Here is a 26,403-nt window from a genome sequence, read left to right on the forward strand (position 1 = left end):
GATCTAAAAGTAGATGGGACACTATATACAGGAGCATTCTTGGTGCTCTGGTCAGAAACTGGTTTCAGGGCTTGATCTACTACGCAGAGTTTGAATTTTATCTCCCTATTATTATGGGATCTGCTTTTAGATGAAGAGCAGATTTTACCTATATACTCTCAAGCTGTATCCTGCAAGTGCTTAAGACACTTAGAGTGTCCATTGCTAATTGAGAAGGATTCCTGGCAGGAAGAAAAATGTTTAAAGCCAGGCAATCCTGTCATATTCCATAATAAATGTACAAAAATTATGCCAGAAATGTGGAAAAATATAAAGAGAAATCTCAAAATAGCTAACTACTATCTAATGAACACAGCAGAGTGGGTGGTTTACCCACACAGACCTATATACTACCGGAAACGAAGATGTGTAGGGGGCATGAGTCGGCTGAATGGGCATTGCTTCCAAACATCTCTGACCAAAGGCACATGGAGGTGAATGCATACCTGAAGCAGAGCACCTAAAGGAATACTACTCAGAAAAGTGCATTATCTCTGTTTTCTGCTTCTTTAATTCATCTCTTCTGGTAACTGAAAAAAGTTTGATGAATGCAGAACTCAAGTTCAATTACTGATATTTCTTATAGCAGTTTATTGTAGATTTTGGAATTATGCTTCTGGAATACATTAGTCTTTAATTTTTCCTATTGCATGATATTGCATACCTAGTTTTCCCAGAGGTATATTAGTCAAATTGTTGTTTTATAAACATCATCACCTGTATTGTACTAAATGTTTAAGAAACTGGCCATTTTCCAGGTTGATGGTCCTAGGGACTGGCTAGTATCCCTTGAGCACTAGACTCACCAAAAGATATGAGTAACTAACACTGATTTCAACAATAACTCATATCCTATGGTGAGAGAACAGGGCTCTAAGCTTGTGGGGAAGGCATTAAGAAGATCTATGCTGGAAAGAAGGGTGATTCCACGGCTGCTAAGCAGACGGACTGGGTCACGACTCCTGTCTGCATTAAGTCCTAATCCTGCTCAACTCCAAATGCCCTTCTCAGTGACAAACACTTACTCCTGCATGTTCTACCACAGCCCAAAAAGTAACAAAAGGAAAATGGTATGCACTTGTAGCAGAGGCTAGAAGCAGTACTTCCCAGCCTGGCATCCACAGAAGCTCAGTGGTGTAGCAGCAGCCGGCTGCTAACAAGCAGTCTGAGCCTGACTACCCATTTGTGGGAGGAAGGAAACCTCTTCTAATTGTAGAAGAGGGAGATAAAAAAAAGTGGCAGTGCACTCATTTTGAAGGTGGAAGGGAGACTGAAGGAATTGTGTTGGAATGAGGCATGGGTAGGTGATATGAGGCCTCCAAGTGTCCTTAGTGTCTCGGTGCAATTTACTTAGGGTGAAGAAAGGTTAATATTAAAAAAACTTTCAATTTTTTTTTTCCTGAGAAAGGACCAGACTGGGAAGCTGTAAAGTGTCCAGCTGCTAATAACTAATTCCTTCTCTGATCCTGTCTTTACTCTCTGTCCTGCCTCCCTGCATAGAGTAAATGGTAAATATATACTTTCACAACCTAAATACAAATCTATAACTTTATTAAACTGACATTCACTTATCCCACTAATTGATAATTCTAGTGTCAGATATGGAGGGTTAATACTAAGCTTCTTCGAGGAAATTGTTGGTCTGGCTGATAAAAAACATACACACTGTAGCTTCAAGAAATTAACAGGTAGAATATTTGGAAATGTGGCCCATTTATTTCAACTGAGAAGCATTCATTACACAGTACAAACAGTTCTTTGGTAAATTTACTGATTACAATAAAAATAACAAAGACTGCTTTTGGTAACAGTTTTAATAAGTAAATAAATATGCACAATTTGCAACATATTACAGCAATATTCTCACAGTGGATACTGAGGAAATGATCATGCAGCCACTGGCCACTGTTTCAGAAATGTTAATATCGGTGCTGAATCTGTAGACACTTTAATACAAGTAAATTTATACAATTCTTGATTGCTTATTACATTTAAAATTGTTGGTGACGATCTGCTTTTTCTTTATGTTTTATGTTTATGTAAAATAACTCAAGATGAAGCGGTATAAGCATTTCAAGAGTTATTCCAGAATATTTTTATATATTGTATGAGTAAACACTGAACAAAGAACAACAGATATTCACTTTATTCTGCGGCAGGGAGCGGGGGAATGAGATACATGGTACTGTTATATAGTGTATAAATGGAAAAGCTCTTCTGCTATGATCTGAAATTCTAAGGATATTTAATTCATATAAACGTGGGGGGGATGAAATTAATAACCCATTGGAAGCACTTTTTTTTTTTACTGGTCTATATAACCATATACATACTTGAATTATGATATTTGATTTGGTTCTGCAAGCCTCTCTCTTGAGGAATTCTTATTGTAAATCAATGGGAGTTCCATGTGCATAGGGTTTCCAGGGTGACTGTGTGATTTGGACTCTCAAGAAAACAGAATAAAATACTAGAGTATCAAAAAAGGGGAAGGAATGTGAAGCCCTAGATACCATAGGATACTCAAACATGCTTTCCACACAGTTTCTAAAAATATTAAAATAGGTTACATAAGTCAAAACTTTATATATAAAAATCAATTGAAATATTCTTAAAAATACCCCATGTACCTCTAACATACGTCTTTGCTTAACACCCCACTCACATGTACATATTACTCTTACCACACCGTCAAACAAGTCATTGTAGTAAGTTTGTAATATATACCAAAGTTTGAAAGCAGTGTCATAGTATGTAGTTATCAAATTATAGAACATTAAAGCTACTAACCAGGGAAATTATGTGCCAAAATATTATAGTGGAAATGGCATTGTTGCAATAGATTAGCTATTACACACAAATGTGATTTACTATGCAAATTAAGTCTTTACATAATTTGAAAAGACTTGCATGTTGCTTGTCTCTCTCACCAACAGAAGTTGGTCTAGTAAAAGATATTACCTCACCCACTTTGTCTCTCTAATGTTTACATTTGTGCAGATTTCATTAATCCCTAAATCCCTGATTCCTAAATCCTAACAATTAACTCAGAATCCAGAGAATTCAATAACTTCAGTAAGAGTTCTGCATTAGGACTGCAGGACTGAGCCCTGAATTGTAGGAAATTAGGGATTTTTTCAGAAGATGCACTATAAATGAAAAACAAAACTGTAAAATGAGGTATGATAGTTGTCTTTCACTGAATGTAATAACATATGCCTGTTAAAAAGGTGAAGAATTGGTGTGCTTAACACATACACTGCATTGACATAGACATATATTCTATAGTGCTAAAAAATGAATTATGTGAGGAGTAAAGTTCACTGGAGGATCATTTTTAACATGAGTCATATAAAGGGACTCAGTTATAAGTATGCATGTACTAGCTGAAAAATGGAGAAAACCTATAAACTCAAATACCTTGTCAGAAAAAAATAAAAAGGAGTAGTCAATCCACAATTAATGGTTAATGCTTCATTTTGATTGTTCTTTTCATAAACAATCAGTGCCATAATATACTCAGGAACATATGTCTACTGACAATATGTACAATGAATCAGTAGCTATCTTTGTATGCAAAATGGCATGTGACATTTTCACATTTTCACAACGGGGCCTTAGTAACTAGACTGTGAGCACGTCTGAGCATGCTTGCAAACTGGACTTTGGATGGTCACTTTACACTGATTTAAAATAAATGAATCTAAAAAGTAGCCAAGCAATTACATATGTTTTGACAAAAATATTATATTAATTTTAATATCAAATGCTACTTATGAGTCATGTACTGCTTCCTAAAGTGAGGAATAACATTCAAGGAACACTGTCAAACACTTTTTGTAATACACATTGTTTTAATACCGTCCTAGAAACTTGATGTTTGTTTCTCATTCCCTAGCAATTTTATGCTCGTCAATTTGTCAAACACTGATTAATTTTCCTCTTCAATTAAAGAGAGGTTGAAATGTAACAGATTTTTTTTTGTTTTTACTTCATTGTCTATATGCCGGCATAATTGACTAGGCAATCCAAATGCACAGACGGCTTGCAGAAATTGCCCTTGTATTAGTACAGCTCTGAACATAGTTTTATTAAGCTTTTATTTTAGCTTTTCTTCTTCTAACTTTATTAGCAGAGCACTGAACATCAAGTCACACTAATACTGAAAAGAAAAAGTAAATATTTTTATTGTGCTTATTTCTCATAAATGGGAGATGTTCTGATTTTATAATGTAAACGTTTTAAGGTAAGTCAGTTTGGGTGCCTAAAACTACTTGACAGTGTCTTTTTGAAGTAGCACCAGATTCAGTTTGTCTAACCTGAGAATCTTAACACAGAATTATCTTGACCTGTTTATTTCCCGTTCAACATTTTTGCATTGTGGTTTTCTTTTTATGGGCAAATAGTAAAATAATACATCATCTTATACTGTTACAGCACCATTAGAATGTTGTCATGTAAAATCTTTATTTCTTGCTGCTGTTTTAAGCTTCTGGTTACCTGTATTTGCCATCAGCAGGCATCGTTATGATTTGAAGAGGACACATCTTAAATTCTTAGAGGAGATTTATGGCTTCTTTTCCTTGCTAATAGTTTGTTTTAAACAGACTGGACAGCAAACTCCTTCGACCTTCACTGGTGTAGAGCAATCAGTTGGTGGACATGATTCTACAAAACAGGTAATCTGACCAACCTGTATTAGCACAAATATAACAACAGTTTTAGCTTTGTCTACAAAATAAGAGATATGGTATTTACATTATTCAGGAATGTATTCCCAGCCATTCTTTCTAAGGTTTTGGCTACTGGGGCAAATTCTGAATGTATCATGGTTTGTTTTGAGGTTTTTAAAATTTGCATCTAGAAGAAAGCACCTTATATGACAACTTTTTTAATGGCAGTTTGCTCTAACACTCTTTCTTCCCCTCTCTCACAGTGTCAACTCTTAAGTGTCAGTCCACACCTGCCTCATAGAGCAGGAAGGGACCCTGAAAGGTCATTAAGTCTAGCCCCTACCTTTACTAGCAGGACCAAGTACTGATTTTGCCCCAGATCCCTAAGTGGGCCCCTCAAGGATTGAGCTCACTACCCTGCGTTTACTAGGCCAATGCACAAACCACTGAGCTATCCCCTCACCCCCTCTCACTGACACTGCCCTTCAATGTCCTCTCCCCTTTCACTCCCCCCTCCCATTTAGCTTATCACTTCTTAACCAAACCCATCTAAAAAACCTATTGAACTAACATGAAAATAGGATTAAATTCAATAAGGACAAATGCAAAGTACTCCACTTAGAAAGGAACGATCAGTTGCACACATATAAAATGGGAAATGACTGCCTAGGAAGGAGTACCGCAGAAATGGATCTGAGGATCATAGTGGATCACAAGCTAAATATGAGTCAATAGTATAACACTGTTGCAAAAAAAGTAAACATCATTCTGGGATGTATTAGCAGCAGTGTTGTAAGCAAGACACGAGAAGTAATTCTCCCGCTGTACTCCGTGCTGATTAGGTCTCAGCTGGAATATTGTGTCCAGTTCTGGGTGCCACATTTCAGGAAAGATGTGGACTAATTGGAGAAAGTCCAGAGAAGAGCAACAAAAATGATGAAAGGTCTAAAAAAACGTGACCTATGAGGGAAGACTGAAAAAACTGGGTTTGTTTATTCTGGAGAAGACTGAAAGGGAACTTGATAACAGTTTTCAAAAGATTGTTACAAGGAGGAGGGAGAAAAATTATTCTCCTTAACCTCTGAGGATAGGACAAAAAGCAACGGGCTTCAATTGCACCACGGGCAGTTTAGGTTGAACTTTAGGAAAAACTTCCTAACTGTCATGGTGGTTAAGCACTGGAATAAATTGCCTAGAGAGGTTGCGGAATCTCCATCATTGGAGATTTTTAAGAGCAGGTTACACAAATACCTGCCAAGGATGGTGTAGATAATACTTAGTTCTGTCATGAGTGCCAGGAACTGGACTAGATGACCTCTCAAGGTCCCTTCCAGGCCTATGAGTCTGTGAGTTTATGACCTTGTGCTGCATATAATTAACAACGCTGCTTGTATGTTATACTCCTTTATCCCACCATGCATTTGTCTTGCCTATTTAAACCAGAGGTGGGAAAACTACTGCCTGCGGGCGGGATCCGGCCCGCCAGCTGTTTTAATCTGACCCTCGATCTCCCACTGGGGAGCAGGCTTGCCCCGCTCTGGCGCTCCAGAGGAGCAATGTCAGAGGCCACTCCATGCGGCTCCTGGAGGCAGTTGCACAGCCCCCTCCAGCACTCCAGCTGGGGAGTAGGGTGGGGGCCATCCCACGTGGCTCCCAGAAGCAGCAGCATGCTCCCCGCTCCAGCTCCTACGCATAGGGTTAGCCAGGGCCTCTGCTCTGCACACTGCCCCTGTCAAAGTGCCGCCCCTGCAGTTCCCATTGGACAGGAACTGCAGCCAATGTGAGCTGCAGTGGCAGTCCCTGCGGATGGGGCAGTGTGCAGAGCCGCCTGGCTGTGCCTCGCGTAGGAGCCAGAGAGGGACGTGCCATTGCTTTTGGGAGCTGCTTGAGGTATGCACCACCTGGAGCTTCCACCCCTGAGCCTCTCCCAATGCCCCAACCCCCTGCCCCAGCCCTGATCCCCCTCCCTCCTTCCGAACCCCTCACCCCACTCCCCTGCCCCAGCCCGGAACTTGTCTCACACTCTGAACTCCTCATTTCTGGCCCCACCCTGGAGCCACACCCCCAACCAGAGCCCTCACCCTTTCCCGCACCCCAATCCCAATTTTGGGAGCATTCATGGCCCATCATACAGTTTCTATTCGCAAATGTGGCCCTCAGGCCAAAGTTTGCCCACCCTTGATTTAGACTAAGTTCTTATCTACTAATCTGTGTTTGTATAGCACCTAGCACAATGGGGCTATATTCTTGCTTAGTCCTTAGACATTACCAGACTAAACATGATTAATAATACAATTTAAAAGTTATATATTTATTTATCATCTGAAGTTCACTCATAAAGTTCAGGGATCCCACAAAGCCAGTTTTTTCTCCCTACATTACATTATTTTATTTCTTTCACTAAAGGTAAAAAAACAAGGGAAATATTAAGATTTCGGTATATGAGCTTTTACCAATTTTTACGTTCTATGAGAGGCTGCTTTTGGAAAGGCTTCTGTGGGGCCTCCCCCTTTTTACCCACAATTTTGCAAGTATAATTTAACACCAGCCAAATGATGGAAATTAGGTTATGTAGATGTCTAATCATTAGATTTGTAAGTACTGTTAGATAGATGGATGTCTGAATGGTGTCAATTTCCCCAGCAACTAACTGCAGGTACAGATTGAACCAACAATGACTAGAATCTACAAAATTGTGGGTACATCATCATCAGAGGCTGCATCTCAAAAACAAATCACAATATGGCTTAATGGAAAATGGATTCCAGCATACTCACTTTGCATTCACACATAGTACAAGGGTCCCTTTTCCAGGTTTCATTGCTGGAGTACGATTTACCCTTTTCATCAGTGCAATCAGTTCTACTGAGACGTGATTCCAGTTTCTTTATCTGAAGACAGAAAAAACTAAGTTATTAATTGAACCAAAGTAAAGCTTTTCCTGCTTACGGATGGCCTTAACCTTATATACAATCCCCTAACAACATTCATGTGGCTGCATCTGGCTGATTACTCAGTTTTTGATCTGGTCAGATATACTGGAGATTGGGTGTGGTGAAATGTTTCACTTCATCTATTACAGATTCAGCAAAACTTTGGCTGAAACACAGCAGAGCACAGGCGCCATGACTCCCCCCAGTTCCAGGAGATAGAGAGGCACAACCCTCGGGTGCTCTGCCTCTCCACCCCCCAGATCCAGGGGATGGAGAAGCCCAGAGCGAGGGGACTCTGCTCCCCCCCCCCCCAACATTCCCAACTGCAGGTGATGGAGAGGCACAGAGCCTCCTGAAGCTATGGGGTTGGCAGGGAGGCAACGCAGGGGAGTGTACCTGGAGACCCCGTGCACTGCAGCAACACTCAGCTGTCAGAATGATCCTTTGGAACCATAGACAGAAGGGCACAACTTAGAGCCCATACAGGTATCTTTTAGGCTTTGTCCACACTAGCGGTGGCATGTAGGATACCAGCACTATAGGTGAAGCTACATGCTGCAGAGAAAAACATGCTGCGTCCACATGCAATGTGTAGGTACACTTGTCAGTGAAAGGCTCTGGTGATGGGGAAAGGCTCCAACAGTGGGATACCACACTGCTAAAAATAGCAATGTAGATGGTAGAGGCACTGCTTGGGGGTGTAGAGAACCATTCTCTAAGGTTCTGGAATGTCTGTACTCTACTTGGCTAAGCAGTGCCTCACAATCAACTGTTTATACCTGTGATAGACTGTGTGCAGTGTATGTACTCTACATGCCACCATAAGATTTCCACAGTGTAGACAAAGCCTTAATTGCACCAGTGGCAGAACCAGCCAAAAGACAATCTCTCATTTGGGAATGGAAATGCTGAATGGAGGTTGGCCAACCCATAGTATTTTGTATTCTCTCACAAAAGGGTAGTTTGCTCCTGAATGACAATCGCACCATAATTCTGGTTTCCTCAGTATTGTAGCCACATGTCAAAGTTACATAACTTACATTAAAATGTGCTTATTAACAAGTATCTTTTATAATAAAGATTAGATTACCACCTAAAGAGAACATTTAAATGCTAAGAGGATTTTTTTTTAAAGGTTTTAGTCAGGTGCTCTAGGAACTAATGCAACAACTGAATTGTATGATGGTAACTTGCTACTGGCTACAGTGTTTGTGTGAGTGTAAAAGTAATTATTGATACAAAATATTAAATCATAGTTAAACCATAAATGGCCAAGAGTGGCTTTATTTTTCCAAATTAATGTTTATATTTTGGAGAACAATTGCGCAGCCACTTCTACTGATGGAAATATGAGACTTTCCTTACAGCATTTTTAATTTGCTAGAGTTTGAGGTAAGAAGGTCAATTTACATGATACCAAACCTCCTCCATACCAATTTCTGTATTACAAAAGAAAACTTTAGACATTTATTGGGAAATATATACTCATCCTTAGAGACTAAACCTGCATGCAGAATGAAGACAGTAAGGTTGAAAATATACGCCAGAGTCATCTGAACTTATACTGTTTTGGGCTCCAATTTACAAATTATCTATGAAAGCAACAAAGAATCCTGTGGCACCTTATAGACTAACAGACGTTTTGCAGCATGAGCTTTCATGGGTGAATACCCACTTCTTCGGATGCAAGTGGTGGAAATTTCCAGGGGCAGGTTTATATATGCAAGCAAGAAGCAAGCTAGAGATAACGAGGTTAGTTCAATCAGGGAGGATGAGGCCCTGTTCTAGCAGTTGAGGTGTGAAAACCAAGGGAGGAGAAACTGGTTCTGTAATTGGCAAGCCATTCACAGTCTTTGTTTAATCCTGAGCTGATGGTGTCAAATTTGCAGATGAACTGGAGCTCAGCAGTTTCTCTTTGAAGTCTGGTCCTGAAGTTTTTTTGCTGCAGGATGGCCACCTTAAGATCTGCTATTGTGTGGCCAGGGAGGTTGAAGTGTTCTCCTACAGGTTTTTGTATATTGCCATTCCTAATATCTGATTTGTGTCCATTTATCCTTTTCCTTAGAGACTGTCCAGTTTGGCCGATGTACATAGCAGAGGGGCATTGCTGGCATATGATGGCATATATTACATTGGTGGACGTGCAGGTGAATGAACCGGTGATGGTGTGGCTGATCTGGTTAGGTCCTGTGATGGTGTTGCTGGTGTAGATATGTGGGCAGAGTTGGCATCGAGGTTTGTTGCATGGGTTGGTTCCTGAGCTAGAGTTACTATGGTGCGGTGTGCAGTTACTGGTGAGAATATGCTTCAGGTTGGCAGGTTGTCTGTGGGCGAGGACTGGCCTGCCACCCAAGGCCTGTGAAAGTGTGGGATCATTCTCCAGGATGGGTTGTAGATCCCTGATGATGCGCTGGAGGGGTTTGAGCTGGGGACTGTATGTGATGGCCAGTGGAGTCCTGTTGGTTTCTTTCTTGGGTTTGTCTTGCAGTAGGAGGCTTCTGGGTACACGTCTGGCTCTGTTGATCTGTCTCCTTATTTCCTCGTTAGTGTTATGTATTTTTGAGAATGCTTGGTGGAGATTTTGTAGGTGTTGGTCTCTGTCTGTGGGGTTAGAGCAGATGCGGTTGTACCTCAGTGCTTGGCTGTAGACAATGGATCTTGTGGTGTGCCCGGGATGGAAGCTGGAGGCATGAATGTAGGCATAGCGGTCGGTAGGTTTTCGGTATAGGGTGGTGTTAATGTGACCATCAATTATTTGCACCGTAGTGTCTAGGAAGTGGACCTCCCGTGTAGATTGGTCCAGGCTGAGGTTGATGGTGGGGTGGAAGCTGTTGAAATCGTGGTGGAATTTTTCCAGAGTCTCCTTCCCATGGGTCCAGATGATGAAGATGTCATCAATGTAGCGTAGGTAGAGAAGGGGCGTGAGTGGACGGGAGGTGAGGAAGCGTTGTTCCAGGTCAGCCATAAAAATATTGGCATATTGTGGGGCCATGCGGGTGCCCATAGCGGTGCCACTGATCTGGAGATATATATTGTCATCAAATTTGAAATAGTTGTGTCTGAGGATAAAGGCACAGAGCTCAGCAACCAGTTGTGCTGTGGCATCATCAGGGATCCATGGAATATCCATGGAATACAAGCTGTCAGGAACAGTATCCCTGATGATGCCACAGCACAACTATATTTAGACAATGTTAGTTATTTCTGAACATGCTTGTGATATAATAAAGTGAAAATTCCAAATGGGTGGACTTCCTTTTGTGGTGTAATTTGTACCTGAATTTTGGTCATTCAACTCCAAGTTTGAGTAGCTGAATTACCTAGGTTGTAGATACACACTGTGAGTGTAAATTGCACCTGTGAACAGGGAGGTCAAACTACAGTCCAGACAAATATATGCTTAGAAATCACTAACATATCCAGTACATTTAATGTGGAGTTACTTTTGAAGGAACTTCATTCCTTATGACCAACTTTGGGAGTTCTCTGATGTGTAAAATATCTTGTGCATAAATAATAACTTTTTTGAGTGGCTACTATTATGGCTACTTTAGTTAGTCTGATTATTAAGAGAATTAATTTATGTCACACTGTAAAAGTCTTTTAAAAAAGATCTGAATCCTGGGTATAATTATTTACAATTACAATTTGGCACATACCACATTATTCATAACAATTGCATAGTATATCACAGATATGGCTCAATCACAGATTTTAATCAGATGCAAACCATAAACCCAGATTCTATAAATTCCAGGTCTAAGCATGAAGGAAAAAGCTAATTCCATGAACAGTTTCATACATACATGGAATGCATTGCTTACACAAGGTTTTGGTAACAGAAATCAACAAAGAAACTGTATAATCTTTGTTTTAAATAAGATTAACAAAATACGCAAAAATAAACAATAATATGTACACTATGCTGTGTTCCATTTTGTCAAAAGATTACAAGATAAATTTTGAATTGAGGAATGCAAGGGAAGTCTATATATTTAAGGCCACAGAAGGATCAATATTCTTTGTAAATATGCTGTTTAAAGTTTAAAATGATTTAAATTAAATGTAAGATTAGAAAATGTTCATTACATCTTCTTACCTGATTTCTGAGACTTTTGATCGTCTTTTGCATTTCTAAAACAAATTCTCTGAAGTCATTCACCACAGGTAATTTTATATGTTCATCAGAAGCTGAAGTGGCATTATTAAAATGTTTACCCTGTTTTGTAGAACTGCAACAAGAGGAAAATAGATCAGGATATTCACCCAATAAATTTTCAATAGACAGGCTATTTGCATAGGGGCTATCCAAAATGTAAATTATGAATAAATTAAGTATAGGCAGCTGGTTGTATGAGTTTTATGAAGCACAACAGAACACCAGTGCCATTGTAGCAGGATATGGTGTCAGGGTAGATTAACGTATTATTCCTTATACCAGCAGGGACAGGAAGTTTTGAGGACAGAATGCATCAGTCTTAAAAGTTTTATGTCTACTATGTTAGGGGACAGAAAAAGTTGTTAGTCAATACCATTTTCATGGCATTGCCTACTATTCACAAAAGAAAAGAACCAGTGAAGCAGTTAAGCTAAACATCCAACAATAATTCAGAGTGAAAGAATACTACTGATTTACTTGTGTAATTGTAATCAGCACTGTGCTTGGACTCACTTTAAAATTTCTTCCATGAATAGATGTCAGAAAAAGCATCTGTGCTTAAAACCTCAGTCTTTGAAAATGGAACAAGTTGGTTTACTTGCCTGTTTCCAATTTCATAAGCACTTGAAGGCAATAGTGTTTTTACAGTACAGAATAATGTAGAGCCACTTGTCTATTGCCTATTGCAATTGACATCTGGCAAACTTACATTCCAAAATCATTTTAATCAGTTCAATCTTCAGTGAAAATATTGTGTAAAGACATCAGAGAAAATTGACATATTCAGTATTAATTATATCATCTAGACAGATTTCATAAAACATTGAGTAAAAATAGAGATAGTATTAATTATTAAACAATTTACCGCATGAAGCACTCAGGGCCCATGTAGCAGAGTATGCCACACATTCCTGTTTGAGGGTTGCTGATGCCAGAGGCATCTCTGTAGTAACACAATTTTTACATCAAGTATGAATATAGCCCTTGCATCCCATTGGTATAAGTAGTGTCTACATCTCTCACTTAGCAATCTGGGAAATTCCTCCCTATTGATATTTCTGTTCTAACTAAAAAAGAGTTCAAAAGATTCTCTTTGTTACCAGGGTAGGAGAAACTGATGCTTTCTTTTTACTTTAATTTTTATGGGACTTAACTTCTTTATAGCTTTATAAATATGTGACAAAAAACTTTTGCCTGTATATTATTGTTTATGCTATGGAAATTTGGAAAAGTTGGTAAAAGTTCACGTAGGAAGGAGAACCATAATCTACAATGCTCTGCTACTTCAGGGCAACTTTTAACAGTCAAAGTGAAAGTTACAGTGTTTGTTAAGCATTTTTTATTCCTACTCTTCCTTAGTGTTATTAAATGTATTTACAAGTTGTTAAAATGGCTGACATGTTGTGCAACAAATTCACTCCTTGTGTAATTTCATTAGTCTCAGTGGAGTTATTCCATACATGAATTTTGTTCAATGTTGTTTATAATTCATCAGACATACAGAAGCAGCAATAAAATGTTTTGTTTGCTGTAAGAACAAGTGGTTTTATGTGTATAGCTTGTATTTTACTAATGCAAAATTTGACAGCAGAGGCTCAGATTTCTCTGACTGAGTCACCGCTGAAGCCCTCCAGTTCACTCATTTCATAATACTCACACAAAGTAAGCCAAGTAAATACCCTCTGAGTTGTTACCTAATATGTGCTTCCAAGCATATCCTGACTTCTAGATTATAAATTCTTTGGGGGTAGGGACTATCTTCATCTTGAGCCTATACAGCACTTGAGGTCCTTGTGAGTGCATAACACTATTATGAGGACACTGGAATATGGTGGACTCATGAAGTCAAGATGCAACTTTTACTTCAAGGATATCTTTCCCTTTGTATCTCTTATAACATAGCAAGAGGTCTCTACACCAAACACCTGCTGGATTAAATTAAACATTTTTAAACCTTTCCTCTCATGTCAGACTTCCACAATTATGGTCAGCAAAAGGACCTGAGCTAGAGCCATACTGATATCAAATAAAAGGTGATGGTGGGACACATTCTCCTTAAGGGTTTTTTACTTTTGGAATCTGCTCCCCATAACATCCCTAGTTCATTACCTTCAGGCAGCCTATGCAAGCCCACCTTTCCTCCCTGGCTCAGGAGTGGGGTGGGAGGGGAATTTATGGGGCTAGAAAATGGAAAAGAACACTAGTGGATATTCTGTTGGAGCAATTACATTTTTGTTAGTTGTTTGCTGGGGCCACAATTTTATGTTCTGGCAGCAATTGAGGAAAGATATTTTATTTAATGTGTATGTTGTATATATTTAAAAGGATTGTCAGGGGAGCCGAGAACCAGGGATAGGCACTTTTTCATGGTTATAAAAATCAAACAAACAAACAAACAAACAAACTGCAAATTCCTGTCTGTATCCTTTGTTCATGTTATATAAGAGTTGGTCTAGTTGGCATACAACTATACGCTATATACCTGAAGTGTGGTCACACTACACATTTTGTCCTACCCAGTATTCTTGTTTCATAAGAAGAACTTCCAACTGGCCCTGAGGGAGAAGGGTGTCCTGGAGAAGGCTGGGATCATTCTCTTGGCTCACTCACTTTCGGGCTCGTGAAATAAATGAATCGATGGGCCCTGAACAGTGGCTTGATCAGAATTTTACTTTTTAAATAGGAGCCCTTGCAAACAGAATGTTATATTAGCTAAACACAAGGCCCTTCATACATACTAGCCCACCTTGTAAACATGTAACTGGATACTTCAGATTCAGAAACCAGTTTTGTGCAAGCTACCGTCTGGTAGTCCTTACATTTGTGGTGATAAAAAAAAAAAGTGTACAGTCTTAAGCATTGTTTTGATAGAGCATTAATGTGTAACAGAGTCGATTATACTCTGGCACAGATTTGGGTAGTCAGAGTAATTTTGTCCCAACTGTTTTGGGGCTCTGGTTGAGAAAGGTTTATACATATAAACACAAATAAATAATCTATGACAAAATGTATGTAAAAGCTTGTTTCTTTCAGACTCTTTCAGAATCTGAGAGGATTCCAACATCTATGTGGGAGAGTGAGCAGATGAAGGCCTCTATTGATGGACTAGTTATAAAATACAGTTACCTTTTCTGTAACTGGTGTTCTTTGAGATGTACTGCTCATGTCCATTCCACAATAGCTGTGCATGCTTGCCACGTGCACCAGTGCTGGAAGTTTTTCCCTTAGCAGTACTCATAGGGGAGCACTCACAGAACCCCCCTGGAGTGGCGTCTCCATGGCGTGGTATAAGGGGAATTGCATGCTTCCCCCACCCTCAGTTCCTTCTTGCCAGGGGCGGAGGGATAGCTCAGTGGTTTGAGTATTGGCTTGCTCAACCCAGAGTTGTGAGTTCAATCCTTGAGGGGGCCACTTACGGATCTGGGGCAAAAATTGATCCTGCTAGTGAAAGCAGGGGGCTGGACTCAATGACCTTTCAAGGTCCCTTCCAGTTCTAGGAGATTGGTATATCTCCAATTATTATCTATTACCTAACTCCAACAGGGAAAGGAAGGTGGGATGTGGAATGGACATGAGCAACACATCTTGAAGAGCACCAGTTACGGAAAAGGTAATTGTCTTTTCTTCTTCGAGTGATTGGTCATGTGCATTCCACAACAGGTGATTCCAAGCTATATCTGTTGGAGGTGGGTAGGAGTTGCCTGTTGATGTAAAACATCTAGGCCATGTTGTCCGTGAGAACCCTGAACACTCTGCCCTCCAGGTGCAAGCGGAAGGCCACGCATGCCAGCCGGACCACTCGGAGCTCCTTGACGTTTATAAGCAGAGCAAGGTCCTGCGCAGACCACAGACCTTGGGTATGAATGTTCCCCACGTGGGCCCCCCGACCCAGGTCCGATGCATTGGACACAAACTCCACCGATGGGGGCCTGCCCCTGAACAGGACCCCATGGAGCATGTTCAGGCACAGTGAGGACTTTGTCCATCCTGTCTCTGGACTGGGAGAACACCGAGGCAAATCAGAGCTGGAGGGGCCTCATCCTGAGTCTAGTGAGGCAAACCACATATATGCATGCCGACATGTGACCCAGGAGCTGGAGGCATGCTCTGGCTGTGGTCATGAGGAACCTTGTGACCGTGCTGATGAGCCCTTTTAAAGTCTCAAATCTGTCCGGTGGGAGGGAGGCCCTGGCTGATGTTGTGTCCAGGACTGCCCCGATAAACTCTATGCGCTGCACCGGGACTAATGTGTACTTGGTGTCATGGACAGGAGGAGTGCCACATGATTCCACACCTGAGATCTGGAGCTGCCCTTGACCAGCCAGTCGTCGAGACAGGGGAAGCTCTGAACCCCACGATGTCTGAGGTAGGCCACCACCACAGACATGCATTTCGTGAACACCCTGAGAGCAGTGGACAGGCCAAACTGGAGGACCGTAAATTGGTAGTGTTCCTGCCCAACTGTGAAACGGAGGAAACACCTGTGCCCCTCCAATATATGAATGTGGAAGTACGCATCCTGCAGACTGAGGGTTGCGTACCAGTCCCCAGGATCCAGGGAAGGGATGATACAGGCCAGAGAGACGATGCGAAACTTGAGCTTTACCATGTACTGGTTCAGGCCTCGCAGGTCCAGGATGGGCCTGAGCCCCTCTTTGGCCTTCAGGATAAGGAAATAGCAGGAGTAGTACCCATTGCGTCTGAACTCCGCTGGCACCACTTCCACCTCTCCTAAGCCAAGGAGCCTTGGAAACTCGAGGACGAATAAACCTTTCTCCCAAATAAGTCCAGCCCCCTTGAGTCTTTATTTTTTGGCATGGGGCTGGTTGGCCCTGACTCTCCTTGTGGTTGACCGACTCGACCACCAGGGAGTTGGGGACAGGGTGGGTGTACAGGTATTCATGTCCCCTGGTGGGCACAAAGTACTTCCAGTCCATCTTCTTAGAGATGGGGGACAAGGAGGCCGGGGTTTGCCACAAGGCCTTTGAAATTTTCACCACCCCTTCATGGAGTGGGAGGGCCACCCTGCCCGGTGCCAAGGCTGAGAAGACATTGAAGAGGGAGTCTAATGTTTCCTCTACCTCCTTGGCTTGAAGATTGAGGCTCAATGCCACCCTTTTCCACAGTTCCTGGTGGGCCTTAGAGTCCTCCTGAGGAACAGGTGGAGGAGGGGCCATAATTGCCTTATTGGGGTAGGATGAGGATGGGGGGTGCACTACTGTGTACACCCACCAGTGCCGGAGGTCCCACCACTTGGTCGCCCTCTAGACGCGGAATCAGAGATGAATGCTCCACCGACTCCTTTCTGGGGGGCTGAGATAGGGAGGCTAACGGTCTCTCCGAGGTTCCGGCCACCAAGCGAGACACCACCAGGGGCTGCGTCGGGGGCCACTGGGCTCATTGGTACCACGGTGCTGGACAAGGAGTCCGGTGCCACTGCACCTGCTGTGGCACTGGCGGAGCAGGCTGTTCAGCCTGACTAGCCTGTCTCATCGAGTGACGACTATGAAGGGCTCTTGTACGAGCTGCCGCTGTCCCGGAACTGGGAGGAGCAGAGGTGTTGGGAACGGTGCCAACCATGAAACCGTGATCCTGGCGTGGAGGAGGGGAGTACCACCAGTAGCAGCTGCTCAGCGATTGGCTCCAACGGGTGGATCCGCGACAGCGAGGTGCCGGCGATCGACACCTGGGACTGTGGGACTGGTGCCGTGGCGGGGTCCAGGAGCGAGATGAAGAATGGGAATGGCGTTGATGCCTATATTGCGACGGGCTATGATGGCCCCTCAGTGACAAGGACCTCCAGTGCCGTCTGTCTCGGTCTCGACGGGGCCTGCTCCCCTGGCGAGGTCTATGGTCCCTCCAGGCGAAGCAGTGCCTGGAACCCCTGCCAGTCAGAACCCCCGGTGGGGGGATCAAGGACCGGCGCAGACTGCGCACGGGGCGGTTGCTGATCGGCAAACAGCATTGGGAACATTCCCTAGAACGCGAACTGTACCGATCAGGCGGTGACTCGGAGATCCAAGTGGTGGCTTGCCTCTGGACCTGGGACCCAACGGTCGTAGTGCTGCTGGAACTGGCAGAGACATGACGTCCCGAGCCACTTGCAGGACCTCCCGCATGGAAGGCACCTGGACATCTGGGGAAGTCGGCACCGAGTGGGCCAGGCTGCTCTGCTCAACCTGAGTCGGAGGCCTTGAGGCTAACGGGGTTTATTGGCAGAGAAGACTTCTTCTTAGCCTTCTTGGCGTGCTCCATGGATGTGGAGCGGTGTTGACTGGTGGCTCAGAAGCCAAATGTTCCTTTCTTTCTTGGTCTGAGGCTTGAAGGATCTGCATATCTTGCAGTGATCGCTGAGATGGGTTTCCCCCAGACAGCGTAAACAGTCCATGTGCAGCTCACTCACTGGCATCAGTCGCCTGCAAGTGTCACATGACTTAAAGCCCAGGGCATGGGGGATGCCCCAACCTGGGCGCACTAAACTAAACTAACATTAATCTAAACTACTTTAACTACAGGTACTACTAACTATGAACGAACAAGAGTTCAAGAGGAAAGCTGCAGCCAAGCTGGAGCAGAGCAGTTCCGATGCACCTTCCCTGGCGGCAAGAAGGAACTGAGGGTGGGGGGAGCGTGCAGCACCCCTTATACTGCGCCATGGAGGCGCCACGCCAGGGGTCGCTAGGGGCGCTCCCCTACGGGTTTTGCTAGGGAAAAAACTTTCGGCACCAGTGCACATGGTGAGCACACATACCTATTGTGGAATGCACATGAGCAATCACTCGAAGAAGAATAAGTTTTCATCCTCAAAAGGTGCCCATGAGGGTGAGATTCTTGAGAAACTGTTTTGGGATGTGATCGCATCTGAGAGTGAGTTATAACTGAAGAATTCAGCTTAATATCTAAATCACGGGGTACCTGGGACACAAGAAACACAATTTCTAGACAAAAAGGAGACAAGATGGAATCTTATTATGCAAGGGCCTCCTTTCTTGTAGATCTGGAGATATGAACATACTATGACAGATTCTCCCCTTCTAAGTTCCAGATGCTGCAAAAGAACTAGAATCTGGCTGCTACTGCTGGTTTGAGAATTCCTCTAGAACGGGACACTCAATATCATAAAACACGTGACACTAGTTCCTACACCAACTGGAGTAAGGTGTGTGTAAGGGCAGGGAAAGGGCACATCTGGATGGAGAAGAACCCACCTCTACTTCGCCAGTTCACAGCTGGAATAGGGTCCCCTACAGTTTTCATAAACCAGAACAGACCTTACGCTTCTGTAACTTATATCAGTGCTGGTGCAACTTGAGGATCAGGAAGCCATAACCAAAACTCTTCTCTCCCCCATTCCTGCAGTGAATGAATCTTGGCACGAGAGAATCTAGCCCGTTATTACTGATTTCAGTGCTACTGCCCCAATAGTTGCCCTGCCCTGGCTTCTAAGCAAGTACTAGACACTGAGGTGGGGCACATATTATCTGTAATCCCTGCTTGTGTCACTTTGGGGACAGCAGGAGTGTGGGCATTTTCCAGGCAAACAGATGCTGTTATTGACGGATGTAGAAGACCCAGATTTTCTGCTGCTTTTTCTTTGTTTTCCTCAGAAGAAATGTGAAATGTAAACAGGACTGAGGGCTTAAGTGTTATTGTTTCACATGTTGAAGGTCTTAGGAAAATTAGAGCTGGAAGGTAAACCACAGCAGAAACAGGACCTAAAGTTGACAACAACCTGTAGCATTCAATTTTGTTTTGCTTTTGAACATCTAGAAGCGTCAGAGTGAAAGGCATCATTCCCAGACTGATGGACTGGAGACTGCAAAACCTAATGTACATTTGCAGGAAATCATTCAATTTTCCTCCACCTTACACAAAAACAAACCAAAACAAACAAAAAAACCCACCCTTTTTCAGACCTTAGTACAAAATGCTTACCTCACTGTTTTGTGCATTTTCATTTTCTTCAAGGGCTTGTCCTCCTGAAAGCTATAATCAAGAGAACGTCTTCCCCGGAAGTGATATGAAAATGCATTAAACTGCCCTCTAGTTCTACAATCTGAAATAAGACAACAAATTATATGTTGGAAATTAAATTATAAATTTATAATTTTATGACAATAATAATTGTAAATAATATACTAGCAACATATAAAAAACTACAGAATTAAATCCTGTTTTCTTCAGTATGGTGGCTTATGGAAGTTTTTCTTTTCTTTTAATTAAATCTTGTGATTATTTTTTTAAATTATTCACCTAGTAGTACTAAATTATTTTTCCTTTAACTATGTTCACCTCTTTCATACATTATCAGATCTTCACACCTCCTTGTACAATTCAGACCTATACCTGCTTCAGGAAGTCTATAATTTTGTTTATAGTGTAGTTCTACTCTGAAAAGATGCTAAACAAAAACAGCATTCATCAGATCTTCTTGTATCTATTCAATGACAAGTTTTCAAACTACTTTTTGCTTCTATTGGCTTGTCACAGTCAACAGAGATATGAGAGAGCAAGATAGATTCTACAGAACCTCTCTTTATTAAAAAGATTCTGAAATTGGAATTCTGGTTACTAGTAATTCAAAAGAAGGACTTTCAAAGCCCCAGGTTTGAGTTGCAGCACTGGAAGCTAGAAAATGGAAAAAAATGGTGATTTCCCCTCTCAAAATGACCTCTCTCCAAGTCTGAAATATCTGCAAATATTGGAGGCAGTTCAGATTTGTCCACAAAGCTCCAGGACATAGCATGCCCTTTCTTTTCTGTCTCTAGATAAGACCTTGCAAAGTTAAAAGGAAATACTCAATTCCAAATATACATTTCTTAACACTAATCTCTTATTCCACTCTGTTAATTGTAGACGTGCCCACCAAAAGAGGCCATTGTAGAAGCACCTAAAGGACGGAAGTAATCAGATAACTAATTTTCCATTCTAGTCATAACTTCTCTCTCAGTGCAAGATATCTGAGAAGCAATGAGCAACAAAGAAAAAAATAAGAAACCAGGTGCTGCTGTGGGGACAGAGAGAGCTAGGGCTAAGGGGGAAGGAGGGGAATCCTCTCTCCCCACCATAGCCCCAGGGAGCCCCACTGCACCCCAGACCTCTCATCCCCAGCCGGAGCCCTCACCCACCCTTGCACCCCAAACGTCTGCCCCAGCCCTGAGCCCCCCTCCTGCACCCTGAATCCCTCAGCCTCACCCTCGCCACATAAATTATGTTATGTGCACCAATATGGAAGTGATGTGTCACACTTCACCTCCATATTGGTGCACATAACAAAATTAATTCCGCACATGGGTGGGAAAAATTAGAGGGAATATTGATCTGGCTCCCCCTTTTTTTAATATATCAGACCCAAGCTCCTCGTCTTTGCCTTTTTTAGGCCTTTTACCATTTAGCCCACCCCATCTATTAGATCTGCTAGCTCCTTGATTGTCACTCCCCACATTCACTCGGACAACAGAGCCACCATCAATTGCCCAATTGTCCATTTCTCCGTTAATCATCTTTTTGCTTTCCTTCATGTTGTCCCTGACACAGGGGAAAAATTTCCTGTCAAAATCTGTAAATTTTAAAACCTGCACTGGCCATGATGCCTACAAATCATTCCCATGCACAGGGAAGGAATAGGACTTTATTGGCTGCATTTTGTATGAACTGAGGGGGGATGTGTGTATGGGAGGCCACAGAGGAGGATTTTACAGTATTTGAGGAGAGAGATGAGGTCCTGAATGAGAGATTGAGCACTAAGGATAGCAAGAAAAGGACAGATCTTGGAGATGTCAAGGTGGAAGAAATGGAATGATCTGAATAGGATGTGGATGATGGTGGTGGCATTAACAGGAGGGAAGATGAGGCATTCTGTGTTAGTTCTGAACTATGTTTAGTTCAAGATAACACCACGTACAAAGAGATGTCAGACAGATAAACTCAGATGTAGAATTGGATGAAAGGAGACAGGGTAGTGGTGGTGATCAGCAGTGACCTCTCCTAATGACTGCTGAAAATGGAATGTAGGGGATGGAAAAATCTGTCCTGGTTTGGAAGGGAGATATTTGTCCTTGGCTTTATCTTCTCTTCCTTCTCTGGCTGGACTTCAGTGTTGACAACCATTTTCTTCCCAAGACATTCAAAATCTCTAGAGGAAAGAACCTCTCATGCTTCTCTGTCTCTGGATTATAAACTGAAAGAGCGGTCTTCATCTTTGGAGATGAACAAAATGACAATGGAAGAATATAATAATCTGGAGTGCTTTATGGTCTCCCTCTCCAACCTCCATGTTATTTTGCTTTTTCAGGTTTTATTTTGACTTATGGGAGCCAAAGAGGATTTTTGTACTTATCCCTGAAGTATCTTTGATAAATGCAGTCTGGTTTGCCAAGTCCCATCTCCTGCAGAAGCACCTCTTGAGGAGTTTCAGCTAGCAGTAGGGGTGCTGCAATGCAGGGATGCTGAGGCCCCCAATAAGCCACCCAGACTTCCCCTTGTAAAGCAGGGATTGGTAGCTGAGAGAAATTATGGCTGAGCTCCACTTCTGAGACTCCTAAGAGGGTCTTTTCATAGAGAGAGTTTGTCTTGCGTTCAGTTTGTTCCATTTGATGGGGATGGGAAGATGTCCCATTTAGAGAACAAAACTGGAAATAAAAGACCCCTTGGAGGGAGAGGAGAGATCGTGGAAAAGAAATTTTGCTCACTACTACCACAAATCAGTTTTAAAAGCTAGGATTGCAATGGAGTAAGCTTGAGCACTAACCAAACACACTGTTTGCAAAACGGAAGACAGAGAATCTAGTAGAGGATGAAAGGGTTATAGTCAAGCCCAGGAGCCTCATGGACAAGTCTGAACTACCTATGATATTTGCAGAATATTGGGGCAGAGGTCAAAATCTCAAAAGCATCTTTTAACTTGAAAACTGAGCAAATCAGCTACGCAAATCATTGAAATACAATACAATTTTACAAAGTGGTTTTTCAGGATTTAGCAGCACTTAAATCTAATATCCAAAGTATAACGGACACTTACTGCATGGGTTTTGAAGTCAAAGAGCAAGAGCCTCTTGGCTCTTGTTGAATTAAGAATGCTAATGTTGTGCCAATTCTCAAAAGGGCAACTAGGATGACCCAAGTAATTATAGGCCAGTTAGCCTTATAACAATCTTGGGCAAAATAATGGAAAAAATTATATGGTATTCAATCAATAAAAAACTGAAGGCTGGAACTATAATTAATGACAGTCAATATGGTTTTATGGAAAACAGGTCTTGCCAAAAAAAACCCAATTTCATTTTTTGATGTGATTACAAGTTTCGTTGATAGAGGTAACTGTGTAGATGTAACATATTTAAAACTTTTGTATTGTATTTGACATGTTACTAAACAACATTCTCATTACAATTAGCACTATTTAATATCAATAAAGCAAATGTTAAATGGATTAAGAACTGCTTGAATGACAGATCTGAAAAAGTAGTTGTCTCTGGGGAATCATCAGCAAAAAAAAAAGGTGTTTCTACTGAAGTTCCACAAGCTTCAAAACTAGGCCTGATACTATTCAGCATTTTTATCAATGACCTGGAAGCAAACATAAAATCACTGCTGGTATAATTTGCAAATGACTCATCAATTGGTGAAGTGGTAAATAACAATGAGGCAAGAGCAGTCATACAGAGTAATCTGGATTGCTTAGGAAAGTGGGCCCACTCAAATAAAATTCCTTTTAATACAGCCAAATGGAAGGTCAAACATTGAGGAACAAAGAATGATCACTCTGCCTCGAGAATGGAGGACTATTTCCTGGAAAGTAGTGACTCTAAAAAAAGATGTAGGGTTCATAGTTGACAAGCAATTCAGCCTGAGCTCCCAGAGCAATGCTGTGGCAAAAAGAATTGCTAATGGAATCCTTGGATGTCTATAGCAGAGGAGTTGCAAAGTAGGAGTAAGGAGGTCATTTTACCTCTGTGTACAGCATTTGTGAGACAGATCTAGAATACTGTGCACAGTTTTGATGTTCACGTTTTAAAAGGATGTTGAAAAATTGGAGAAGGAAAAGAGAAAAGTTAAAATCTGATTTGAGGGCTGAAGAAAATGCTTAAAGAAAACAATCTGTTTAAGCTTATCAAAAAGATGACTGAGATGTGACAATTACAATGTACAAGTACCTTCTTGGGGAGAAAATATCAGGTACCAAAGGTCACTTAAATCTATCAGAGAAAGGCATAACAAGAACCAATAGCTATAAGTTAAAACCAAATAAATTCAGATTAGAAATAAGGCTCAAATTTTAACAGTGAGAGTGATAACCACTGGAACTAACTACCAAGAGAAGTGGTGGAATCTCCATGTCTTGTTTCTGGAAGATATGCTTGAGTCAAACACAAGTTATTAGGCACAATACAGGGGTAACTGGGTGAAATTCTATATACTGGAGTACAGACTAGATAACCTAATGATCCCTTCTGGCCTAAAAACCTATAATTTACATGCTTAAAATAAAGTACGTACTTTAATCCCTTAAGAGTCTACACTGCATTTTAACCCTAGGTTAAGGATTTTCTGACCTGTGTTCACACCTAGGGCTCTGGAGTCCACACTGCAGTGCACAGACCCGAGTCAAAGTAACCCTATCTCAGTGTCTAGTGTCCCTGCCTGCCAGTGTCGACACTCTAGCCCTCTGCATGTGTTGCACCATGGGAAAACTCTATTGCCCACCTTGTTTCCTAACTGTGACAATGCTATCGATGGGACTCTGGTGCCCAAAAGGGCTTATATTGCTGTGTAGACATACACTAAGAGTCTTACCAAGATTAATACTTTTATCTTTACAATACTCCTTTGAGGTAAGAAAGCATCATCATCACCATTTTACAGGTGCAGAACTGAGTGACAGAGAGAATAAGCTACTTTCCCAATGTTAAGCAGAAAGTATGTGGCAGAGCCATGAATTGATACCATTTCTCCTGAGTCTTAGTTGACTACTTGAAACATGGGGTAATTGTTCCTCTGTTAAGATACTGAAAAAAGCCCCAGAGGTTGAATTTGGCTAGTTCATAGCTCAAATAGTTCACCTTGCAGAAAAGTTAGGTCCTGGGGCCAGCGGCGTAGCCAGGTGGAGGGAAAAGGGGGATCGATCACAAAAAAGGCGCCACCTGCTGTGGCACTTTTACTCACTCGGCGGCGCTTTTACTGACGAGGCAGCACTCCGGGTCTTCAGTGGCATCTCGGTGGCGGGACCTTCACTAGCTCTTCGGCGAATGTCTTTGGCGGCATTTCAGTGAGTAAAGAGCAGCGGGCCCGGAGCGAGTGAAAGGACCGCCGCCGAAGTGCCGCCGAAGATCCAGATCGCTGCCAGGTGAGTAAACATGAAAAAGGTGCCAAGAAATTGAAAAGACACCACTTGTGCTCAGTGGGAGGGCGGCCGCTGCCCTGCTCCCCCCTAGCTACGCTACTGCCTGGGGCCTGTGACAATCCCAAGCAGCAGGTTAGAATGTCAAGAAAGTAGAAAGAAAATCCTGGGTGTTTCATTTAAACTCTAATTCTTTTATAATAATAAATCAGTAATTCTGCTGTATGATTAGTTAAGTAAACTTTGGAGGTAATCTGGTTTTATTATTATAAAATAGAACAGCGTTGCATCTAAAAAAAAATTAAATCCAGGTTTTGTTCAAGCAATCTAAGAGGTAACAGCTTTTGGTAACTAAGTGTCTGCTCCTCTGCCCTCCATGTGGAAAAGTATTTTGCACTGAACAAAACAGGAAGGATAACAAAAACAGATGCTTCCTACTTACACAGCTATAAAATTAAATACATGGATGACTTAGTACATATAAATTTAAGTATAGTGAGGACAACATTGATTCTTACATTCTAAAATTTAATCAAACTATAAAATTTACTGGAATTTTTAATGTCAGTTAGGAAAATTTGTAAGGTTTCAGTGTTTTTTATATGTAAGCTGCTCATACAACAGAACCAAAACCTTAGCTATACAGTAGCTAAATCAATCTCCTGACCAGATTCCTTCTACGGGAAGGGGAATATTACTTCTGCACACTCCAAATTTGGTTTTGTAAGCACATTATCCATCTTCCTAGTTCTGCTTGAATTAGAGTTGAATAGTAACTAAAAATCTCTTAAAATTTCTTCAAAAGCAGGCAATTTAAAATGTAACCAGAAACAAAGGATGCACTCCCAATACTCGCCCTGGATACAGACCTTCACAGCAATCTTGCCACATCCTTAGATCCAGTTTCGGAATTTCTTCACAGCTACCATAACCATGTGGGAACTCAGCCACCTTAAAGACATCACGTTGCACTCTGGTTATATTGTCAGCGTTGTCGCACAAAATTCTGGCAAGAGATGTTTGCTTGATCTGAGTCAGCTGAGGTGGACTAAATACACCAGGATTCTCATACCATAACCTGTAGTCTCACAGAAAGAAAAGTTAAGTTCTTAGATAGTTAAGACAATGGTAAATAAAATAAAAGACATACATACAGATAATTTGCACTTTACTAGAGATCTTGGGATATTATAATCAACACAAAATAGTATTCTTTGAAAACCAGATCACCGTAGGAAAAATACACAGTTCCTAAAAGCA

The 26,403-nt window shown here is 41.8% G+C and overlaps 1 protein-coding gene across 2 annotated transcripts in view; it reads right to left on the bottom strand.

Annotated features, from left to right (window-relative positions):
• Window positions 1-1,735: 1,735 nt before the first annotated feature.
• The window catches only part of PXDN (peroxidasin), a 152,385-nt gene continuing 127,717 nt past the window's right edge, over window positions 1,736-26,403 (bottom strand). For both annotated transcript variants that reach the window (XM_039532192.1, XM_039532191.1), the window contains 5 exons: window positions 26,013-26,221; window positions 19,740-19,860; window positions 11,745-11,877; window positions 7,490-7,603; window positions 1,736-4,732 (listed from right to left, as the gene is read on the bottom strand). In XM_039532192.1, coding sequence (XP_039388126.1) covers window positions 4,607-4,732; window positions 7,490-7,603; window positions 11,745-11,877; window positions 19,740-19,860; window positions 26,013-26,221 — 703 coding nt within the window. In that variant the 3' untranslated portion in view covers window positions 1,736-4,606. The remainder of the gene's footprint in view (window positions 4,733-7,489; window positions 7,604-11,744; window positions 11,878-19,739; window positions 19,861-26,012; window positions 26,222-26,403) is intronic.

Source organism: Mauremys reevesii, linkage group 3 (assembly GCF_016161935.1).
Source record: "Mauremys reevesii isolate NIE-2019 linkage group 3, ASM1616193v1, whole genome shotgun sequence".
In the NCBI taxonomy this organism is placed as follows: Eukaryota; Metazoa; Chordata; order Testudines; family Geoemydidae; genus Mauremys; species Mauremys reevesii.